The 24,467-nt window shown below is 45.1% G+C and overlaps 1 protein-coding gene across 1 annotated transcript in view; it reads left to right on the top strand.

The window, feature by feature from the left end:
* Window positions 1-21,551, top strand: part of LOC309416447 (E3 ubiquitin-protein ligase RBBP6-like) — a gene marked incomplete at its 3' end in the record, with an annotated part of 134,771 nt that extends 113,220 nt beyond the window's left edge. The window contains 17 exon segments of the mRNA XM_082015995.1: window positions 7,550-7,649; window positions 8,418-8,456; window positions 8,813-8,849; window positions 10,142-10,186; window positions 11,416-11,504; window positions 11,630-11,726; window positions 12,508-12,647; window positions 13,565-13,737; window positions 14,488-14,591; window positions 15,039-15,382; window positions 16,494-16,590; window positions 16,671-16,749; window positions 16,843-16,900; window positions 18,086-18,445; window positions 18,814-18,912; window positions 20,216-21,362; window positions 21,366-21,551. Of these exon segments, the coding sequence (XP_081872121.1) occupies window positions 7,550-7,649; window positions 8,418-8,456; window positions 8,813-8,849; window positions 10,142-10,186; window positions 11,416-11,504; window positions 11,630-11,726; window positions 12,508-12,647; window positions 13,565-13,737; window positions 14,488-14,591; window positions 15,039-15,382; window positions 16,494-16,590; window positions 16,671-16,749; window positions 16,843-16,900; window positions 18,086-18,445; window positions 18,814-18,912; window positions 20,216-21,362; window positions 21,366-21,551 (3,194 nt within the window).
* Window positions 21,552-24,467: the final 2,916 nt, after the last annotated feature.

Below are 24,467 nucleotides of genomic sequence, written 5' to 3'. Positions count from 1 at the left end.
CCGACGAATCAACTCATGGATGGGGATCAGGGAGTCTCTGTTGGTGTGATATTGCCACCGGTGCACTGTTGTGGTAGCGATCGGCACCTGTTGTTCTTTGACCCTGAGCAACCCCACCACAGAAGGGTCCTCTGAGAGACCAGGCAAGGTGGACAGCTGTTTAATTTCTTCTGTCTCCAAGGCAGCTATACCAAAAGCCCACCGGTACCCTTTTGGGTCCTTGAAATACCCTCTGCTGAGGTAGTCTATGCCCAGGATGCATGGAGCCTCCGGGCCAGTCACAATGGGGTGCTTCTGCCACTCATTCCCAGTTAGGCTCACTTCGGCCTCCAGCACAGTCAGCTGTTGGGATCCCCCTGTCACTCCGGAAATACAGATGGGTTCTGCCCCTATATGGCTTGATGGCATCAGGGTACATTGTGCACCGGTGTCCACTAAAGCCTTATATTCCTGTGGGTCTGATGTGCCAGGCCATCTAATCCACACAGTCCAATAAACTCGGTTGTCCCTCTCCTCCGCCTGGCTGGAGGCAGGGCCCCTCTAATCCTGCTCATAGTAGTCATTACCCACTTCTTGTAAATAGGAATCAGAAGTCCCTTCAAGAGGATCAGAGGTGAGATCAGCTCTTCTATTCTTTCTGGGAAGCTGCCCACTGGAAAGTGGAGCGACGATTTTCCTCGAGGAACCTGAACCCCCTTTTGTAATTGTTTTTCCTTGCAGCTCGCGTACTCGTGCCTCTAGGGTCGAGGTAGGTTTTCCATCCCACCTCCTCATGTCCTCTCCGTAGTCACGCAATTGAAACCACAGGGTGGCTCGTGGTGTGTATCCTCTGTATCTTCTCTCTTGAACAGAAGAGCGCTTACTCCTAATGGCTGAGACACTGGTCCGTATGGGTGGAGGGTAGGGCATATCCTCTTTGAATTGCCGGAACTCTCGGGACAGTTTCTCTATAGCAGAGACGCAGGCCCGTAGGGAGGAAGAGAGACTTTCTTCGTATTGCCGGAGTTGGCCAGCCAATTCATCCACCGTTGGTCTCTCTCCGTCCTTCCAGGCCATTACTGCTAATGAGTTGGCATATGATGATGGTGCACTCCGTACAAACTTCCGCCACATAGGTTGCGTGCAATTGACTTCATCTGGATCTTTGGATGATTGTCCATTGTCCAAGTCACCATAAATCACTTCCAGCACCGCTAGCTCCCTCAGGTACTGGATACCTTTCTCCATGGTGGTCCACTTGCCTGGGTGACATAGAACATCTTCCTTGAAGGGATACCTTTCCTTCACACCCGACAGGAGTCGTCTCCAGAGGCTGAGGACTTGTGCACCTTTTCCAATTGCTTTGTCAATGCCCCCTTCCCTAGAAAGGGATCCCAGCTGCTTGGCTTCCCTACCCTCTAATTCCAGGCTACTGGCCCCATTATCCCAGCATCGGAGCAGCCAGGTGACAATGTGCTCACCTGGACGACGGCTGAAATCCTTTCGCATATCTCGCAATTCACTCAGGGATAGAGATCGGGTAGTTACCGTCTCTTTTATAAGTTCTTCCTCTTCCTCCTCTTCAAGTGATGACTCGCTCTCTTCCCTCTTCCGTGCTTGTGATGGCCCTGCTTCAGAGCACTCTGCCTCCTCACTCTCTTCCTCTGGCTCCTTCTTAGCAGAATCTTCCTCCTCCCTTACTAAACGAGCTGACTTCCGCTTCCAAGATTTCTTCTTTTGTACAGGGGCAACTGATACCGGGATGGGCTGGTTCTCTGGTTCAGCTGCAACAGTCTGAGTAGCTACAGTGCCCGCCGTGGGAGTTGGAGTAGTGAAAGTGCCTGCCACAGGGGTTGGAGTAGTCACAGTGCCTGCCACATTGCCATCAGACCCAGAGAGCCTCTCTCCCCTTTGCACAGTGTTAAATAGGGTTCGGTAGGCATGGGCCAGGCCCCAGCACATGGCAATGATTTGTGTCTCCTTGGAGGTGCCAGGCTGACAGCATACTTCTTCCAGATATTCTGCTAGTTTATCAGGATTCTGCACTTGTTCGGGAGTGAAGCTCCAAAACACCGGAGGTGCCCACCGCCCCAGGCATCTGCCCATGCTGTTCCACACGCCCTGCCTTTCATAACTATCCAGCCTTGGGGCAAATCTCCGGGTGATATTCTTAAATTGCTTGCCAACCTTAGACAAAACCGAAACAATGTTCCCCAGAAGTAGCAATAGAGGTATTTTAACCAGCCAAGGGTGTTCAAAATACTGAAAAATTATTGTGATGAAGGAGGAAATGTTATGATAGAGGGTAGCAAAGGTACCATTCTGCATTTCCTCCATAAAAAACCTTTCAGAGGCAGAAGTATAATTGCTAATCGTCTCCACAAAACTGTAGCCAAAATACAGTAACGGCTTTAGTACAGAGCTCAGATGATACCACATTAAGCTCAAGGTCAGTGCTCTAAAAACAAAATTCACAGGCGAGACATTACTAATCATTGCAGAGTACAGCAGCCCGCAGAAACCAACACCGATCCTTAACATGTACAGCAAAGACGAGAGCATGATGCAAATCAAATAAACTGATATTGTGACCTGCAACCGTTATTATCTCAAGCCTCGGGCCCCACGTTGGGCGCCAAAAAGGACTGTCGTGGTTTAGCCCCAGCCGGCAACTAAGCACCACGCAGCCGCTCGCTCACTCCCCTCCCGCAGTGGGACGGGGGAGAGAATTAGGAAAAACCTCGTGGGTTGAGATAAACACGGTTTAATAGGACAGAAAGAAAGAAGGGAACAATAATGATAATACCAACAAAGGAATGTACAAGAACAAGTGAGGCCCAATACAGAAATTGCTCACCACCCCATGATCGACAGCCCGTCCCCGAGCAGCGATTTCCGCCCCCCCGGCCAACTCCAGTTTATGTACTGGGCATGACGTCGGATGGTAGGGAATATCTCTTTGGCCAGTCTGGGTCAGCTGTCCCGGCTGTGTCCCCTCCCAGCTCCCCGTGCACCCCCAGCCTGCTTGCTGGCCGGCCAGCACAAGAAGCTGGACTGTCCTTGACGGCTCAGCAACAACCCAAAACATCAGCACGTTATCAACAGTTCCTCATCCCAAATCCAAAACACAGTCTCACACTAGCTTCTGTGAGGAAAACCAGCTCTATCCTGGCTGAAACCAGGACATACCTGTCTGCTGTGAATGTTTCTCCATGCTCTTAGTTTGCTGTCAAGGTAACTCTCCAAAGGACTGTAGAAAATCCGTCTTTGTGGAGGCTGTCTGTGCTGTGGAGCTGCCTGTATGACGAAGTTGTTGTTGTTGTTGTTACCCAAGTGGCTACAAACGACTGACAAGCCCAGACAGTGGAGCTGCATTTCTGACCTGCTGGAAGTTGGTATCTCCAGTTTGCAGTGAGCATCTTTAATTTTGTTTCTTTCAGGGAGCGTTGTGAGCATGGGAGATCCTAAGAAGAAATATACTGAATTGGAGCAAATTGGCCAAGGGTAAGTCCGACCACAGTTACTGACACGAAAAATGGGCCAGGTATTTTGCTGGTGTAATATCAAGAGTGAAGTCAGGCAAGCTCCAGACATGTTCAGACAACCCTGGATTTAGATTCTCCTGTCTCTCAGTACCGATCAAATTTATAAGTGCGGTCGGAAGGCACGGCCAAAGACAACCTGGTGGAGCCAATGTCTTGTCTGCAGCAAGGAGCAGGACCGGCAAGGTCTACTGTCCCTCAAGTGTGTGGCCCCTATTTGCTTATGTTCTTAGGGGGAGAAGGGGGAATAGTTTTTTGTATGTCGCAAAATAATCTGGCCACGCTAAAGAATGGCGAAAAAACTTTGTTGCCTAAAAGAGCCACTTAGCACCTGCTAGTTGTGAGATAGATACCAGTTCTCAATACCATTTCTTTCGAATATTTTGCTCTAAAAAGATATTCAGTGATCTGGATTATAACCACATAGTTTAGCAACAGAACGCAGAGATTAAATAATAAGCTCTCTTTTCTAGCAGAGGCAGAAAAGAACAAAAATTCAGTAATAAACAGAGAGTTAAAGCACAAAGTACTTGATGAGAACATGCATCATCTGCCTGATGGCAGACCACTTGTGGATCCTGCAGGTTTTAGGAGTTTACAGAAAAAAACCCATCAGGCTATTTCCCTTTGAAGCCCAACCATGCTTACTGTAACTAGGATTGATTTGAAATGGTTCCGATGTGAGGAGGCAAGAAGAAATGGCATCAAAACTAGGTACCTGACTTGCGTTTTAAATACAGACAGACTCCCTGCTCGGTCAAAGTTTCCGTGGCTGTGTCGTAGTTCCGGGAGGGCCAGCGCCATTGTGTAGCACCAGGATCATGCTGCTGTCAGTGTCTGACAGAAGCTGTTCACTGACATCGGGAGATGTTTTCCTGCCTGTTAAGGCAGGTGACCTTAGTGTTTGTAAAGAAACCGTGACTGCTTGTGAGGTTTGGAGTCAGGGTAGCACGTTGCTGACCTAGAACTGATAGATGCTGCAGAAAGCCAGACGCACTCACGCTCTTTCTCTGGCAGGCTTTATCGTAGACACTTCTTGTTTGGTGGGGCACTTGTGGGAAGGTGTTTCTGCTCCATTCGTTGTATAAAAACCCTTTCTGGGATTGCCGCTTGCGTTGTACCCGAAGTTTTGGTTCTCATTGTCATTTGTAAAATGTCAGTGGACACTTAGAGCTGTGCCAGGCTCTCACAAGATATGTGTCGACTGAAGAAGTGAGAGCCAGAAGAAACATGCGTGTGACGCACGTGTGACCGTGACAGTATGACCATCGCCCTCACCGTCTTTTGTTTTGCCCATCCTAGGAGTGAGCTTGTACAAAGGTGCCTCAGCAGCTGGTGGGAAGAGAAGTGGCTAATATCTGGCCTGAAAGGGTCTCTGAACTGATTTCCTCCAGCTTTTAGTGCAGCCTGAAGATGGCACGCCCTTCTTACAGAGCAGTGAGCGTGCTGCCATCACCAGCTCGTGACTGTCATGCTGCAGGTCAATTTGTAGTGATGGGGAAAAATCCTCCAGAAAAAAATCGTCCCTGGTGCCTGTTGGATAGCAGTGCTTCAGACATATTTCAGCCTGCAGGTACACAAACAAGCCAGGGGATCAGGTGAAAAGGAGCAAACTGATTTTGGCATTGTCAGTCAGTGGGACACTTGCCGGATGGGTGTTCCCACTTCTCAGAATTCCCTCGCTGGCTCTCCGTTGCCTCACTGTCCGTGCAGACGTCAGCTTTGACATGATGGCAGTGTAAACCTGTGCTTAGCTCAGAAGGAACACTAATGGGGTTTACAAGCCTGCAGTTACTTTAAACCCAAAGGGGTTTCCTCTGACCGTGGCCTTTCAGGCCCTTCACATCATTACAGGGGAAGAACCTCTTTTAACAAGAGGCAGATGGCAAACAAAACGCCACACTGCCTAGTCCGCAGATGAGAGCACCATTTCTTTCTGGTGGCTCTACAACACAACCCGTGTCTGCCACAGGAGGAAAATACAGATACCATGAAGAGTCCTTCACGTGTCCGGTGCACCTAACAGAAGCAGCTGCTGATGGCTCTTGACACCTAAAGAAGCTGTCTAAGGATCCCGTGTTTGGAGCACAACATGCCTTAACCTGCTCTAGCTGTGACCTTGTAGGATGGCTGGAGAATAGTTTCCTTGCTTTGCTATGCTGGAGAAAGCTGTGTGTGGATCCTTTCCTCATGTTGGACATCCCTTGTTCTTCACGTTGGGCATAAGTTTTCTCTTGGATACCCTGCGTGGCAGAGGGCTGGTGGGCTGCTGCGCTGTGCGCTGCTGCCTGAAGAAGTGGGTGAACAAAGGTGTTTTTTAAACCCTACAGGCAGCAACGATCTCCTGTCTGGGCTTGCTTTCACTCCTAGGGACTAAAGTGCTCCTTTCTTTGCTGCTGTTTTGCTTCTAGGGCGTCAGGAACTGTTTACATGGCGATGGACATCACCACAGGACAAGAGGTAAGTGTCTACAGTCCCAGCCGATTTTGCAGGTCTTTAGTGCTCTCCCCTCTGGTGCGAAGGTGGATGGGGCTTTTGGGTGGCCAGTAGATCTTTACTGCCAAGGCGGTTCCTCTGAAGCACAGGCTAGTGTCAGCTGGCAAAATGAATCATCTGCTGTCTTCAGCCTTCAGAAATCCCAGCAAGCTTTTGGGACTGATAAAAACAGTATCATTTTTATTGCCAGTGTCAATGTGTTGGTTTAGAAATCATTCTCATGTCTGTCAGTGTAGAAGAAGTATATCAAGAGCAAAGATCTCTCCCAAACCAAACAGTCGTGTTTAAGTCTGGTGTCGGTGACAGCCCATTACAGCCCGTGAAGTGCTCGCAGGGAAGTGGGGGCCAGGAGGGTGAGAAACGAATCTTGAAGGAAAGCGGCGTTAGCTTTGACAGCCCCTGTAGTGACCAGTTTAAAGTGGCCTCTTCACATTCCTTTCCTTTTCCAAGGCAAGCGGTCTTGAATCTATACAAATTCTTTTAAACCTAAAAAGTGGTGCTTGATTCTCAGAGATGATAATGGTTTCGTGGTACTTAGTATGATATTTCTTGCTGTCTTGACAGGTTTGAATGTGATTACAGGCCTTGGGGTGTGACTTTTCAGAAATAGAAAGATTTGTTGCCATGTCTCTGCTCGGGGATATTGCTGCCCAGGAGGAAAAGGTTCCTGCTGGGAGATGCCAGTTTTGTCCGAGAGCTGCTAGACTAAGCTGGCATCTGTTAAATTCAAATCAAGCAAACAAAAATTTCCAGGCACTTCAGGAATAGTGCTCCAGCTTTAATCCTTTCCTATTAAAAGAAGAAAAAGAAAGTTAACTTTTTAGTCTGCGTTGTTTGACTTCACCTTTATTAAGGTGCCATCAACCAAAATGAATTCAATTAATCGAGGCAAAGGAAATAGAAATGTATTAAAGCCACTGGTACCACATCCCTTAAGTCTTAAGTCTGCAGTCTTAAGCTGCAAGCCATAGACAGAGGTGGGAGGCTGTCTTCTGTGTTCTGTCGGCCTTGAGCACCAGTAGCGTGGCCGAATCGCTTTTAGTGAACAGCTATGAAAGCAACGGCGCAGAGATTTCATGCTTTAGCTAAGGGCCTGTTTTGTTGCAGGGCAAGCTTGTCTGACTTCAGATCTGCTTTACACAGGTGAGACTTGGCTGTGCTTTGTTTTTCTCCAAAGATCCCTTGGTTTTGTAGCCTAACAGAAGCAAAAGCCACTTAAGCTAGATCAGGACAGAACCTCATGCGCTAGCAGACTCTCCTTTAGTGACCTTTGGGAGCATTTTGCTGTTGGCATTCACGCTCTCTCAAAAAAAACTGGAAAAGATTGTGCTGCTTGCGTTTGGTTCTCAAACCTGAAGATTTCTTGGAATGTACTGCTAGTGTGCTGAGACGATAAAAATGCACCGTTACATCTGAAATCTGGCTTTTCTATCTGCAAAGGGCTTCCCTCTCTGCCGCGCTGTGTAATTACATATTCATATACATTCTTATGAATTGACTAATGTTTTTTTCTGCATTTATGTTGTTTTCAGAATACACAGAGGCTAATGCCCTGATTCCTAAGAACTCATCAGTAATTGTGAGAAGAATCCCTGTCGGAGCAGTTAAAGCTACCAGCAAAACATACGTTCTGTAGGTATCCATAAAGCACTGTGTTCTGTGTTAGTGGTTTGGGTGTGTTACCTTTTCTAATTGATGTTCATTTCCAGAGGCACTCAGATTGTATCTTTCTGGTTAAAGCTGCTGTTACTTTTTGTTGTAATGGGGTAGATTTTATTGTTCCTGTCCCAAAGTAAACTTATGCTTTTCGGCCTGCTGGGACATGGGGTTCAAACTCCAACAACGGTAACTGTTAAGAATGATTCTATTTGGTTTGATCTTGGGGTTGTTTTTTCTGAGCGCCAAGTTTTCGATGCTGTTTCCTCTACGTGGAGAGATTCCTTGTTACACGTGTTTGCTTGTCTTGCTTTTAGAGTGAAGACAGGTACGCACTGGAGTGTAAACTTAGAATTTGTTCCCATCTCAGAAGAGTCTGATTCTCAGTGTTTCTGCGAATCCGTCTATTCTTTGCATTTGGGGCAGGGGGGGTGGCATATGGCAGGTATCCTTATGCCCCAAATCTGGTGTTTTTGCATACTAGCTAGAAGGGAAAGACCAAGGGTTGCCAGCTCTGCTGATGGGACACTTGGGATGATGCTGGAATAATTTGTTAACTACATCGATGGCTGCATGTCTCATTCATGATGATCTACATACAGATACAGATCAATGAGTATGTGGAATCTCAGCGAGTTCCCAGATGTAATAAATATTTCCCCAAATACTGTAGCATTTTCAAGGTTATCTTAAAGCAAATTCTGGCAATTAAGTCCCTTTTTTTTTTTTTTTATTTCCCTACAGGACTCCTAAATCGCAGAAAATCCTAGGCACTGCCTTCAGGTGACATTTCTACTACTATTTTTAGTCACCATGTTTAAGACACAAAACTGTAGTACAGACTTCATATTTTTGATACTTTCGTAGCAGAGACAAAATATCTGAGGCACTTTGGTGTTCTATTTCTGTAAGTCTTAGAGTAATTTTCTGACAAAGTAGAAATGGGCTTCTGGGGGTTTTTTTAGTTGCACTGAAGGTACCAAGAGAGAGCCGTTTATGTATATGAATACGTTTCCACATGCACTAGACTATCAGCACATCACGTTTTGATGTTCAAGTTCTGTAATCTGTTGTCACTGCTGTATGTTGGGCACAAGGGCTTTCTTTTAAGTTCTGATCACTTTTATTTCTTCTTCCAGATGTCAAACTGAGCCAGTGAGTGGAATATCAAGAGGCGTATGTAAAACACCATCTCACACTTTTTTCTACACACTGCACTTAATTCCAATCAATGTAGCCTTGTGTTAATTTCCCCGACATTAACCTAATATATTTTCCACTAAAACATAGATGCTGTATGTACAATGTATTTGATTCAGCATCATAGAAATTTTATTCTACGTTTCTAAAAAACTAAGCAGTGATTCGGATGTCTTTCTGATGATGTTTTACTAGTGTCAGCTTAACTGCTGCTTGTGGCATCATAGAATTCAATATCCCGGAAAAGGAACCAGATGAGAGCTACCCTTTTGACTTGTGGAAAAACCGCATGTCATCTTAGTTCCCAGTAAATGCCGCAGTCCGTTGCTGACTGATGGCCTGAGGACTTCATTCCTGCAAGCTGTTGCAGGAGGTAGCTGGGAGGGAGGAGTGTGGTTGCAAAGGAGAAAAAAAAAAATCCCAGGATTGTGCTCTGAATCCATGTTTTCGTCATCATTAAGACTTGGTTTTGGTCTGCTGGCAAGGAGAAGAATATTAAATTCTCACACTTCCCAAACTAATTTGCGTAGTGTGGCCTGCGGTCTAATACACGACAAGAAATCCATTTTCTCAGTGTTTATAGGCTACTCTGTCATGGCAGACACCTTAATTTCAATAATTTGAGCAGCTTATTTTTTTTCTTGATAAAGTGGTGGGTTACTTTTTTGGCGGATGCTTTGGAGTGGTGTTTGCATTTGGGTTTTGTGGGGTGTGGTGAGCCTGGCATTTTTAAACTTATGGAGAGGAGAGGCAGAGTTCCTGTTTCAGAGCTGATGTGCCCATGCTTGATTTTGACAGGCAACTAGGCTGTGTTCATAAAGGCATAGCTGTGTGCATTTATAAATGATGAGACGCTAACTGATTGATTTACAAACTACACTGAAAATAAGTTTCCTGTAGTGATGCTTCCTTCCCCAAGAAACATAAATATTGTTTTAGAATCCCTTTTAGCGGACAGTTGACAGCTTCCTTACCCCTTGGACTTTTAAGCAGTTGTGAGCATTTGACAAGGCTGAGACATTCTGGAGCAATACGTAATCTCAAGCGTCTTTGGTTGTTTTAGTTTCTTCTCCTTAACCACATAGGCACTCCTAAGCTGTCGTGGGTTTGGACTTTGTTTTGAACACAGGCAAATGACACTAGGTTGGAAATGCCTATTTCAGTGATGCTCAGAGGATATAGTGCAGAATTTCCGACTACCGTAGAGGTTAACTATTGCTAGGTTTTGATTGTAAAACTTAAAGATGTTTTTAATTTTTTGTGAACAGAGTGATGACTCTTCTGCACCTCTTTCTCTGGCCCAGCTGATTAAGGTATATATATTTTTTTTTCCTGTCAAATACATTAAAAAAAAAGTGTTTGCTTCAAATTTTTAAATTGTACACTGTGATCTATAGCAGGATGACTGTTGTAATGGGAAGAAAACTTTAATGTAGTTTTTAATAATTTATTTATTTTAACTTTAAAGCCTGTGTAGCTGTTGATAGTATCCTGTGAAGAGCAGTTCCCACTTTGGGAAGATCGAAGGGGAGCACCTTATCAGCCTCCACATAGTGTTGCAGTATGACTCAGCTTCAAGACACAAAGCAGCAGCCCTGCAGAAGCTGTTGACTTGTTCACACATTTCGTTAGGTTTACACTGGAAACGAACACAATGTTCACAAAAGAATTGAATTGGCTGTTGGTTATGGACATCTTGGGGGGGGTTGCAACAGCCAAAGTAGAAGCGTTTCTGTCGCATGGGCAATGGCATGGCTATTTTTGAATTTCTAGTCATTATAGTTATAGATCCGTTCTTGGAATGCTGCACAATTTCATAAATTGCAGTATATCTAGAGTGGACAACACGGTCTAATTTGTTGGGGCACAGACAGTGTAGATTGTGCAAATGTTCCTAGTTACATCAGTTGATATGAAGAATTTAGCAGGGGGGAACGTGCAGTTTGGACTGCCTACAGCACGAGTGGTCCAATTTCTACTGAAAAGAGTCTTTTGTCTTGCTGAGGGGCTCTAAAAAGCTTGAATCTCTGTAATGCTTCTGTGTGTGAAGCTGAATTTCAGCAAGCAAAACCAACTTCCCTGACCTTTAAGTTGTGTATCCTTCTGATGCTGCAAATGTAAACAATGGTACTTGCCTTCATCTTTCTCAATTCAATGTACAGTGGCTGTCTTCTCCTTCAAATAGACTGGAGCTTAAAGATCCCTTTAATAATAGCGGCAGGTCTAACTTTTTCTGTGCATAGCTTCAGTCCACTTGGAAGAAAACTGGAGTAGGTGCACAAGTCTTTATAAGGTCCAACCTGAGCCTAAGGTTTTGAGTGCCCAAGAATGCTCTTTTCAAGTAGGTTAACAGGCACATAAGCATCATTTCATGGTGTAAGGACTCCCCAGAACACTTTCAGCACAACTATTTTTTATATAAGCAACTGTTTTCAGGCAACCTCAGCTAGTGTTGTGCTGCTCTGTACAGGCTTGGGTGAGTGGTGTTGTCTTTGGCTGTGTTTCTAATGTGCCTCTCAAACGATTACTTGTTAAACAACAGACTGCCAATCTGGCTGAAGCCAATGCTGCCGAAGAAGATAAAATAAAAGCCATGATGATCCAGTCTTGCCGTGAATATGATCCAGCCAAGTAAGTGTGGATAATGTCAAATCCGATCTTTGGCGACGATGGAAAACCTGTAAACTTGTTGGTTTTAACAAACATGGATTTAACACATGCATCCTTTTTCTTTTTTTTCCCCAAAACACCTTCAGTTACACGAAGAAAGCCTTGGGTCCACCTCCAACATCATATACTTGCTTTGGTTGTGGAAAACCTGGCCACTGTGTAAAGAACTGCCCAACAAAGGGGGTAAGATTGCAGGGGACTTCTGGTGTGACTTACTTTTAAATTGTTTTCCCTTGGCAGTTCCGTAACAAATACATGAATACTCATGTTAAGAATTGTTTCTTTTGGGGTGAAACGCAGAGGTCATGTGGCAATGTTGCAAAGCCCTTTACAATTCATTACATATGTCCATAGATCTTTCTCCACACACTGTCATGCATATTTTATACATTTCAATTTTATTGGAAATTTTTCTGGTTTCAATGCTTTTTAATGACAGTTCACAGTTTTCAGTATTTTGTAAAAACCCAAGATGTTTCTATCGACATCCGTTCAATGTTTGCGTGTTTTAGTTACACAAGCACCTGGCTGAGTAGCCATGCCATTTGACATCAGTTGCTGAATGTATATGCGTGAGATACGAATTCCACCTTCACTAGAGAAGGTGAATCTCAGTTTCTCAGTGTCGGATTCAGAGCACCGAGTTAAGCTCTCACTCTGAACTGCACTTTGGAGGAGGAGCGGGGTTGTGTCTCCTCTCCGAGTGGATGGTGAGCCAAGGGATATTTCACCCTTAAGGAACTTGACATTAAGCCAAAGGATGTCGACTGAGTTCAAAATGCTGCTCGAGCCTTTGGGACATCCTGGCTATATTCCTTTAGGGAGAAGGGTATTTTAGTTGAGCAAGCCTTATGCTGGGTAAAAGGAGAGGATTAAAGGCTTTTGCTGCTGAAAATCATCATTGAAATGTCCTTTTAAGGGTGGGTCTTAAGATGAGAGATATCTGCACTTCTTTTCTTAACAGGACAGAAATTTTGAGTCTGTTCCCAGAATTAAAAGGAGCACAGGAATTCCGAGGAGTTTCCTGATGGAGGTGAAAGATCCCAGTATAAAGGGCGCTATGCTGACAAGCACTGGGAAATACGCCATACCAATTATTAGTGCGTAAGTATGGGATTAATGGGACTGAGCAGAAAGGGAACGAGAGAAACCATGCGTGTGTGTTTGAGTGGCAATGCAAGCAAGTTGGCCAGCATCTGTAATTACGAGGGAGGAAGCACCGTCATTGTATCGTTGCCTTAAAATCTGTGATACTTTCTAATATGGAAATAGACTGGTCCTGCTGTTCACACCCCTGGAAGTTGGTTCAACTTGTGGTACACCTAGAATCTGTAGGTCTGCAAAAGATTTCACTAGTGCTTACCGTTGGAGTCATTCTCCTTGAAAGCTCGTTTTGCTTCTCTTTGACGTTTCAAAGGCTTCTTGCCCAATTTAGCAAATAGCTGTGTGACTGAGATTTCCTCCCCCTCTGGCTTTGATCAAATCTCATGTGTGAACCAGATGGATGTTTTCCTGTTTTGCTTTACCCTAAGAAAATCCTACTGTGTGGTGACAAGAGTGGCTGAGAAGAAATGCACTTGATAGCACTTCTGTTTGTGGCTGTCATGGATCTCCTTGTGTAGAAGCTGAGACATAGTTTTCTTTTATTCATAAAGTGTATTTAATCGGAGACTCACTTGATCCTGAGCCTGCAATTTACATTGACCCTCTGGCAGAGGAGAGGTGGGATTCATTTCAGCTGATTTCTGGATGTCGAAAAATGATTTTTCTAGTCTGAGCCAATCTCTTAGTTGATCCCATGAATGGGAGAGTTCTGCAGAAGGAAAATTGTTCCCCCTCCCTCTTCTGGTGTGGTGGCCAAAGAGAAGTAGTTGAAACTAAATGCCTACGCTTTAGAAGGCTAATGTGCAGTGAGAAGAATGCCATCTATTTTACCTTCCTTGCGGAAAATCCAAAGCTTGGAAAAGTTCTCCTTTGCCCATCTTTCACTTGTTGTTTTTCCTTCCCCGCCCCGCCTCCAGGGAAGCGTATGCTAGAGGAAAGAAGGAAAAGCCTCCCTTTTCACCAGAGGAGCCGTCCTCCTCCTCCTCTTCAGACGCTCCTGTTCCAGAGGAGTTGTTATGTCTCATTTGCAAAGAGGTCATGAGTGACGCAGCTGTTACTCCCTGCTGTGGAAACAGTTACTGTGACGAATGTAAGTCTTACTCCCACGGTTGTTAACTCAAAACATGGCATCTGACCTTCCGAAGGCAGAACTGGGTGAGAACGAAATTACTTGGTTACCCGTTCTGTTTGATACCTGAGTATACCCAGAACGGGAGAGGACCCTTCTTATGCAAAGGGCAGAAAAAAAAGGCAGAAAGCTTTTTTCCCTGGTTACGTGTCTAGTTAAACCCTCTGTACATGTGGAAGGATGACTCTGAGAAGAATGTGTAACCGTGCAGGTGATTACAGTATGAGATACTGAATGCATTTAGTTTGTCCCCAGCCCTTTCTCTCATGCAAAATTCTATAGCCTGCTCTGGTGACTTATTGTGGTCTGCAACAAACGGAGAGTTGGGCGTTTAATCCACATTCTTCTCCACAGGAGAGTTGGTGAAATCCTTCAGAACTTGAATCTATGAACGGTTTTTTGAGATGTGTTTTATTCATCAACCTTGAGGTTGGTGACTTCTCACTGTCCTGCACAGTGGAAAGACCAGTCCAAACATCAAGACACAGCCTACTCTACAGCTTCCAAGTAACAACAGTGAAATATCAACACTGCTTAGTTATTTGCTGCATGCTGGACATTTTTTACACTATTGGACATTTACCGCTTCAGGCTCTCAGTTCAAGACCGTATTCACCCATTAATCATATACGTGTTTTTATAATTGATTAGAACCCCAACATTTTCCTTAGTTTTGCTGAAAACTCTTTTGACGGTTCTCGTTATTCACAGGTATTAGAACAGCGTTACTGGAATCTGAGGAACATACATGCCCAACGTGTCATCAAACAGACGTTTCTCCCGATGCTTTAACTGCCAACAAGTTGTTACGCCAGGTGACATGCTGACATTTATGTAAACTGTTTGTTAGACAGGTCTATTTGCGAAAAGCTGAAAGGGAAGAAAATACTCGTTTACATCTCCTTAAGCAAGGCTAAATGGAATAAGGCTAAATTTACTTTTCAGAGCCGTTATCTGGTGTTAGAGAAGCTTACAACTCTTTAGAGAGAATCTGGCAAATTCAGGTCACACTTTTGCTTAACGTGATTGCCTCACTTTCAAATTTGGTGTTAACACTGAGGTACTGTAAATAGAGATACTCTGCGTTACCCATCGTTAGGGTCAGTGTTTCACCTGATGTCTTCCTATACCTGTATGTTGATTGATTTTAGGATTGATAATGTTTACAGGAACACACAAGTAATTTTGCTCTGGGGAGGCTTTTGTTCGTACATCTACTGAAGTTTCATAGTGCCTTTCTCTATGTGTTTTTCTGCCTCTAGGCTGTGAACAACTTCAATAATGGAACTGGCTACAGAGAGCAGATTCAGCAGCAACATGAGCAGCAGCCGCCACCTCCACCACCTCCACCACCACTAACGAGACAAACAAGAGCGCACAACATGCAGCCTCAGCTCCGGCCAGCAGTTTCCAGACAGCAGGACCCACTAATGACTCCATTAGCATCCCTGGCTCCTCATTCTGCTGCTGCTTTGTCATCGTTGGCCTCTGGTCAGTCCTCTGTGGCCGTTGGGCTGCCAGTAAATCCGTCTTCTGTCGTCACCTCTGGTCTCCCTCCAGCAGTGTCCCTGTCTCTCTGTGCTGAACAGCCGGACGGACCTCTTTGGTAAGTAAATCTGTAGATCAACAGGGATATAAAGGACACTAAAATGCTCAAGTTAGATTCTTCTTCTTGTTGAGCTTCTCCACTAGCTATTTATCTATCGGTAGTGACAGTTCCCGATACTAGTGGAAGTTCTGGTTTTTGTATTTACTTTGAATGAGGACACTTTGATAACTCGGAAGTGTGTCTCATGCAAGGATTTTCTCAGAAGTATTTCTTGCTCAGTTCCCTTATCAGTCATTGTCTATGAGTTTTACCCTGAAAGAGGCACATTTTGCCCAGGGGCCCTTTGGTTTTATGTGGCTAGCAATTCCTAAAGGAGCCCTCTAGTTATGTCAAAGCTTCTTGAGTGCATTAATTTCTCTCTAGTACGGAGGAAGCAACAGTTTCATGAAACCTGTAAAAGCACAATTAGAGCTAAAACTGAGCAGGTGTTTTCCTATTACTTTTTTCTACGGTATTTCTACCATCAATCTTACAATAAGTCAGAGTCATCCTCAGTAACACAAAGGGCAGTCGGTGACGCGTGCTGACCTGGCTAATAAACGCTGAAACGCCGTAACTTTGAAGTATTTACAAACATGAAAGTCTGAGTTTGCAGCCCGGTGAAGTCACATGAAAAGACGTGAAAGATCGGTACGGTTGTTTAGGGCTTGTGGCCTTTCAGCTTTATGCCTGGGCTGCAAATAGCCTCTCTGTCCAGAAGACTGTCAGGCTCAGCTGTAGCGTTGAATGCAAAGAACCGCAATTCAGAAGAACCTCTAAGGCAGCCTCTGCACTCGCACATAAACATTTCCTCATAGAATTTCAGTTCTTGCGTCTTCCAAAACTGAGATTCAGTGTGTGACTTGTATGTGCTCTAACCCTTTCACGTGCAGCTAGCTTAAGAAGATATTTTTCCAGTGAGCTTTCTCTTGGCATGCCAGTAGTCCAAATCGACTTCTTTCCAGTCTTCATTAAGAATGGGCCAACTTCACATCTGTAAATCTGATGAAGATTTTTAAATTTTTTTTTCCTGTTTACAGTAGTCAGCCTTTTCTCACCTTGGACTTGCTATTTCCAGTAGCACTTGAAAACGCTGTTTGAATAATAACTTTTTTTTTTTTTTTTGTAGTGATGCTGATACTGTGTTACCTCCTGCTGCTCTGGTGACTGCTACTGAACTTCTGAAATTTCCCTCTCTGTCAACCAGCAGCTTGTTGGAAGAGGAGGTCAGTTTTCTTTCAAATGATGCAGTGACTGTTGCCTTTTAGTGGAGCTTAATTTCTATCTGTTTGCATGTATTGACAAGGGCGATCACGTTCCTGCACTAAGGCAACCAGCGATCCCAAGGCTTCTGGGCCCCCAAGGGCAATCAGTACCCTCAACCGGTAAGTCACTATAACTTTAGAATTTCTTTTAAAAAGCTGTCCTGAGATAAACTAAATGGGATTTTTCTCTTTTTCCTCTCCCTACGCCAAAAGCTCATGCAATCACAGGCAGCACAGTTGGCTCAGCTGGTGGCAGACCAGGCTGGCAACGGTAAGTATTCTACAGAAATCCGGTATATTACGACCCGTAACCTGTTCAACGAGGCCGTAACACTTAACTTAGACTACAGCTGATTTATAATGGAGTAAGTATGCCCAGATAGTTGTGGAGAATAGAAGCGGTGATTAATTTTTAAAGGGCTTAATTTGATTTGGCTTTGACAAAGGGGATCTGTGCTTGCAGTAGAGTATTTAAAGTAAAACTCCACTACGTGATTGAAAAGAGGACTCTGAAAAAGGAACAGTTTTTGAGGGAACCAGCAGTACATCTAAAAATGAAATATAACTAAAGGATTGGGTGGAAAGCCACCCTTTTGATTACTGGCTGAACAGACCTGAAGACATTGATTCCCCAATACAAATCAGCCTCCAACATTCTTTATTTCACAACTTAGCGGATACTGGTGGAGCAAATTCTTGGAAAAGTCAAGGCTGTTATTTGATGACAATTTTGAATTTCTTCAATGTTCTCATCTCAACAAGCCAAGGTGCTTTCTCTCAGTGGGAGAGAGAGGCGTTTGTTTGATCTATTATTGCCGTGTCAAGTTAGTCCTTCCTTTTGGTACGCCTTTGTTAGAGATCGGTTGTAAGCGTGCATTGTGTTTATAATGTCTTAAAGATAAAGCACAACAAAAGCCAGGATGATTCCACAGATTTCCTAAAACTCTCAAATTTAGTAAGCAAGAAAATAACAATTCAGGGACAAGAACAGGCCAAAGACATCATCATGAGGCAAGACCACAGGTGATGCCTGTGGAAGAAGCTAAAAGAAGTTTGAGAGAAGATTAGTTAATATTTGTGCAGTACTTTGAGGATCAGAAGTGTGATCTTCAGTAGTAAGTATAAGCAGTAAGTACATCAAGGAGTGGCAGAGGAGCGGTGGGCGCTTGGCACATGGGACATGGGAGTGTCTTTTAAGCACGGGCAGCCTCCATCCACGGTCACAAAGCGGAGTATAAGGGGAGAAGACTGCGGGAGCTGTTGGGGGCGAGGGTCTGGAAGGCAAGCATGAGGATCAAGAAGGGAGTGTAGTCTCAAGTGAAGGGAAAGCAGGGAGAAAAATGCTGAAGTTGAGGGTAGGAAGTGCTCGCCACCAGGCTGCCGCTTCATTCGCTTTCCTCTTTACAATCAGGGCAGAGTGTGACAAAGAGTGACACATGTTTTTGGGTTTCTTCAGAAGTTCAAATCGAGGACGCCTGCGCAGTGGACGTTCCCAAAGGACTCATGCCCCAACAGAAGCAGCATCAACATCCGTCGTCGTGCCTGTGACTCCAGCTCCCTCATACCCTCCACCACCCCATGCACTTCCTTCAGGGCTACCACCAGCACAGTCTCCTCTTCACTTTCCACCTGGTCAGCCTCCATCTGCTGGGTACGCTGTTCCCCCTCCAGGATATCCTCCAGCTCCTGCCAACATGTCATCAGCTTGGGTAGCAACAGCAGTGCCAAGGGCTCATGCAAATACCATCTTCATGACACAAGCACCTCCTTTATCAAGGGAGGAGTTTTACCGAGAACAGCAGAGACTGCAAGAGGAGTAAGTATTTGGCTCAATGAAGTTGCCTTGGTTTTCGTTGTTGTATTTCAGTAGCATATCAGACTGCAGTTACACCACAGTGCACCTGACATCAACAAAATGCAAGAATCGTCACGGTGTCATAATGTCATGTCCTTTTTCTTTGCAAAGGGTAAACATGCAAAACTGAGACAAGACAAATGTAGTTCTAAAATATTGGCTAAAAGTTGTAGGTATTCTAAACTGGTCTTCCTTCGATGTTAGCTGTTCACCTTTTGCATTTGCATGCAGTAGGCATTTTCTCCTAGTGGCCATGTTGTGTTTCTTGATGTCTTTTGGTAACGAAGGTCAAACTACAATGGTAGTAAAGGTCAAACTTGTTTTCACAGGGACAAGAAAAAGTCCAAACCTGATGAGTTTACAAAGGATGAGTTTGCTAAGGAAGTGATGGAATATAACAAGGCTCGAAAGGAGCGTTCGGTTTCCAGGTACGTGCTTTACATGTCCATTATGGAGAAGCAGATTGTCTGGAAGAATCAGGAGGCATTCCACTCCACCGCTCTGTTGCTAGACGGATGGGATGATCCCAGGGATTAGCAGCGACAGGAATTTCATGTGTGCATTCCTAGCTTAAATAGGGCAGAGATTACAGTTGACTGGCAGTTATAATTTGGCAACAGCTGTTCAGGAACAGGTTTCTCTTTTAGTAAAGCTTCTCTGTAATGGCATCCTTCACCGCCTGACAGCCTTGAGGAGGCCAGAAATTGAAGAGGTGTAGTTGCTGGATTTTCTGCATCTCCCTATTCTGCTTGTAACCATTTCCTCAAAGCACTTTGGAGGAGATCTGTGAGAGACGTTGTCTTCATCTCCTCTTCTGTTTACCACATGTGGGAACACAGAGAGATTTCAAGCTGGACTGCAAACTGGTGGCTTATGCTAGTATGGTTTTGACCTTGTAAAATTTGTCTCATGACTCAGACTTGTTTGTAAGGAAATCTTGAATTGCTGAAGGACTTATAGAGGAGGGAAGATGCTCATGAACGTCTGCGGAATGATGCGAAAGGGTTCTTTAAAAAATAATAAAAGAACTCCTTGTGAAGAAAAACCTCAGGGTAGCTGATGTTTTCTATCCCCAAAAGTCACTTGGGCAGGAGTGCTGAAAAGCTCTCTCTTGCTCATGCTGCCAGTATCTGTCCTAGAGTAATGGCATTGAGTCATCCTAGTCGAGGCTGAGTTCAGAAGCTTTTCGAGATGATTTCTCTTGAAATGCAGTCACTATCCCTGGTTAGAGCTAGAGGTATGTGTAAGATTTTGCTAGCACATCTGGCCAGAAGTGTTGATTAATGACAACTGGACGTAAGAATTTTGCATCCCATACAAATTGCCAAAGAAGTAGTGAAGTTAAATAGTCCAAGCAGTATTTTAACATTGATCTTTACTGTATTAATGCTACATCGTGTTCTCTCGATGTTTGATACTGCACGGTAGCCATGAAGACTTGCTCTTTTTGCATCTGACTGCAACAAAAGGGATTTGCACTGCGTGTAGTGGTTGAGGAGTGAAAAATGTGCACGTTCATGTCCCAGTAGAGGCCAGTATACAGCACCTTAAATCAATCAATAGCCAAAGGAAATCTGGGAGGAAAAAAGCTTGGGAGAGTCACTGTTTTGAATTAACTTCATCTGGTTTTTTGTGTTCTGGTTTTTTTAAGGTCCAACTCTCCAAAAAGCTGAGGAGAGTAACTGTTTTGAATTAACTTGATCAATTTTTTTGTGTTGTGTTTTTTTTAAGGTCCAACTCTCCCTGTAGTACTTCATCTTCCTCTACAAGTTCGCATACCTACTCCAAGTCAAGAACAGGTTCTTCCTACTCTTGCTCGTACTCTCGATCATTTAGTCGTTCCCATTCTCGCTCCTACTCACGATCACCACCATATCCAAGCAGAGGCAAAGGGAAGAGTCACAAGAACTATCATTCCTGGTCAAGGCCACATGGTTATCACCGGTCGAGGTCAAAGTCACCCCCACACAGAAGACACCATTCACGGTCAAGGTCTCCAGTAGTCCGAGGCCAATCTCCCAGGAAATGGACTATACCTCAAGGGGAAGGAGGAAGGGAGTATTTTAACCGATACAGACAAGTTCCACCGTATGATATGAAAGCTTCCGATGGCAGATCTATTGACTTTGGAGATCCATTTGGAGAGCAAGGATACGGAGAATGGGAAAGGAACTACAGAGAGTGGTGTGAAAAGTTTTACAAGGGCAATGGTGTTGGTGCTCAACTTCATCCTCCAGTAAAGAGAGGGAACTTTTCTCCAGACTGCTTTGGTCCACCTGGGACCAGACGAGAGTATTCGCCATATGCTCGGGGACATAGGGAGGATTATCCTGTGGGGCATAGGCAGCACAGCTGTAATAGAGCTGGAAATTACCCTGAACAACCTTCCGGAAGAGAGAGCCGTGGCAACAAAGAGAGGGAGATGCAAAATCCACGTGGAGATGACAAAGGAAATAAATCTAAAAAACACCAGGAGAGAAGGAAAGAGGATGCGAATGAAGGCTTTCTCAATGCTGAGTTGCTAGAAGGTGCGAGAAAACCAAGAGAGCCAGTTACAGGAGAAGTCGTTCAAAGGGACTCATTGTTCATGCTCCCAAGCAGAGATGATGCCACCCCTGAGATGAGGGATGAGCATTTGGGAGCAGATTCTATGGCTTTCAAGCCAGGGTCTAAAAAGAAGAAAGAGAAGGATGAGCGAAAAGCAAAACCTGGCAAGACAAAGCGGGAAGTAGAAGTGGCTGTTCCTCCTCAGAAAGACAAGAGAAGAAAACCAGCTAAAGCTTCCCAAGTGAAGGTGGACAGCGAGCGTGAAAAATCTCCTCAAATGGAACCTCCTGTGAAACAAGTGAAGGAGGACATGCCAAAGACAGACAATGTTTAAACATCTTCCTCTCAAAAGGATGCGAAGACTCTTGGTACCCCACAGAAAATTCATCCAAAAGTGACAGAAGATCACCCAGAAACTAGACCAGTCGTGGAGGAACAGGCAAAGAAAGACTATCCAAAAGAAACCAACTCAGAGCAGAGGACAGGGAGAGGTCATTCAGCAATTACAATCAGAGGCTAAACAGCCTCAACTTGGGAAAATTATTTTAAATTCTTGCCAACCAAAATCAGAGTAGGATAATGAGAAATAAGACGAAATCTTAAAACATATCCCCCCCATCCCTCCCTGCTTCCTGGGCTGTCACGAATGGATAATTTAGGCTGCTTGAAGAATCACCACCAAAGATACCAGAAAGCGCATGATTTTAATCTAGATTTGTAAAAAGGATGACTTAACAGAAGGCGATGGCAAGGTCCACTCTATTCCTTATTCAAGGTGGAAAAGCTGTGCAGATAGAACAATTAAACTGGAATGATTTACTCGTCTATCAAATCGAGTTAATGTGTATATTTCAGGAGGGAAAGTAGGAGAGACCCTCCCATTGAGTCACGAGGTTCAGAGAGGACCCCCATGCTTTCTAAAGTCGTTTTCAGAGAGGAGTCTAGGTGCGACTGAATCCACTCCTATTCCCAGATTTGGTCAACAGTTTATGACTAAAGGGACAGGGTATCGGGGATTCTGGTGTAGTGATACAGACTATGATTTTGTGCTTCCTGTAACTTAAAAATGGCAATTTATCCAATACAAAATAGCAGCAATCACATTCACTAACAATGCCGAGATAAGTCACAGTATCAAATCATATAAAACTTAGCAGCATAATCCACTGAAACTTAGAAGTCCTTAATCACACACACACCTATAGGTGTAGAGACAGAGACCCATAAAGAGATCTAGAGAAAAGAGAGAGAGATGTACCAAGGTACCTATTCAATATCCCCCTGGAATTCAGTCAAATACTCACATCGAATGCTTTGCATCGCTCAATGGCTGCACAGTCGAGCCTCTGAGCTGATCGTGAACTTGAGGGTTCACGGGCTCTGAGAGGCGTCCCACTCAGAGGGAGGTGCTAGTTGCAGCCCGCTGCGGTCCAGGAGAGCTCAAAGGGTCTCACTTGGGACCACTCTTTATAGGACTGGGAGATGACTGTCTTTAGGCATCAGTGAGTTTCCACAATGCAGGCAGGTGATTTCTCAAGGTTTTGACGTTACCGCTGCCAGGATTGTCTGGAGATAATTGATTAGTTCCGTTCATGTCCTGTACCTTGTTCAGGTGATTGCGTCCCTGATACCCTCAGTGCCATTCTCCTCCTCGTCTACACAAGAGCGCCTGGTACAGCTGAGGGCCTCTCTCTGCCAAACCCTTTGTTCAGAGGCCGAGGCTGGTCAGGCAATTTAGAGTGGCCCAGGTACAAGGGAGGGATGTGCACCAGCACACGGGCTCAGCTTTGCTCCGGATGTCTTTTCCGCAGGTCCTGCCAGGATCCTGCTGCAGCGCGGGTGTCCCACGGGGTTACGGCCTCCTTCGGGCATCCCCCTGCCCCGGCGGGGCGTCCTTCCTCTGCATGGAATAAATAAACACAACAGTTGCATATGCAAAAGAAGTGTTCCCACTTCTCAGAATTCCCTCGCTTGCCTCACTGCCCGTGCAGACGTCAGCTTTGACATGATGGCAGTGTAAACCTGTGCTTAGCTCAGAAGGAACACTAATGGGGTTTACAAGCCTGCAGTTACTTTAAACCCAAAGGGGTTTCCTCTGACCGTGGCCTTTCAGGCCCTTCACATCATTACAGGGGAAGAACCTCTTTTAACAAGAGGCAGATGGCAAACAAAACGCCACACTGCCTAGTCCGCAGATGAGAGCACCATTTCTTTCTGGTGGCTCTACAACACAACCCGTGTCTGCCACAGGAGGAAAATACAGATACCATGAAGAGTCCTTCACGTGTCCGGTGCACCTAACAGAAGCAGCTGCTGAGGGCTCTTGACACCTAAAGAAGCTGTCTAAGGATCCCGTGTTTGGAGCACAACATGCCTTAACCTGCTCTAGCTGTGACCTTGTAGGATGGCTGGAGAATAGTTTCCTTGCTTTGCTATGCTGGGGAAAGCTGTGTCTGGATCCTTTCCTCATGTTGGACATCCCTTGTTCTTCACGTTGGGCATAAGTTTTCTCTTGGATACCCTGCGTGGCAGAGGGCTGGTGGGCTGCTGCGCTGTGTGCTGCTGCCTGAAGGAGTGGGTGAACAAAGGTGTTTTTTAAACCCTACAGGCAGCAGCGATCTCCTGTCTGGGCTTGCTTTCACTCCTAGGGACTAAAGTGCTCCTTTCTTTGCTGCTGTTTTGCTTCTAGGGCGTCAGGAACTGTTTACATGGCGATGGACATCACCACAGGACAAGAGGTAAGTGTCCACAGTCCCAGCCGATTTTGCAGGTCTTTAGTGCTCTCCCCTCTGGTGCGAAGGGTGGATGGGGCTTTTGGGTGGCCAGTAGATCTTCACTGCCAAGGCGGTTCCTCTGAAGCACAGGCTAGTGTCAGCTGGCAAAATGCATCATCTGCTGTCTTCAGCCTTCAGAAATCCCAGCAAGCTTTTGGGACTGATAAAAACAGTATCATTTTTATTGCCAGCGTCAATGTGTTGGTTTAGAAATCATTCTCATGTCTGTCAGTGTAGAAGAAGTATATCAAGAGCAAAGATCTCTCCCAAACCAAACAGTCGTGTTTAAGTCTGGTGTCGGTGACAGCCCATTACAGCCCGTGAAGTGCTCGCAGGGAAGTGGGGGCCAGGAGGGTGAGAAACGAATCTTGAAGGAAAGCGGCGTTAGCTTTGACAGCCCCTGTAGTGACCAGTTTAAAGTGGCCTCTTCACATTCCTTTCCTTTTCCATTCACATTCCTTTCACATTCAAGGCAAGCGGTCTTGAATCTATACAAACCCTGCCTGAAAATGTGGCTAGAAACCCAGGAATGGGAGCGGAGGGGTGGTCTCTTTCGTGCCATGTTGAGAGCAGGACTAGACAGAGGCGCTTTATAACTGCTCTTAGGTAGAGGTCTAGCCCTGCTTAGGACCCGGGGTGTATCCATCAAATGACATAGAATG

Source organism: Phaethon aethereus, assembly GCF_964289735.1.
Source record: "Phaethon aethereus genome assembly, contig: HAP1_SCAFFOLD_108, whole genome shotgun sequence".
Lineage (NCBI taxonomy): Eukaryota > Metazoa > Chordata > Aves > Phaethontiformes > Phaethontidae > Phaethon > Phaethon aethereus.
This window is presented reverse-complemented; position numbering and strand designations above follow the sequence as displayed.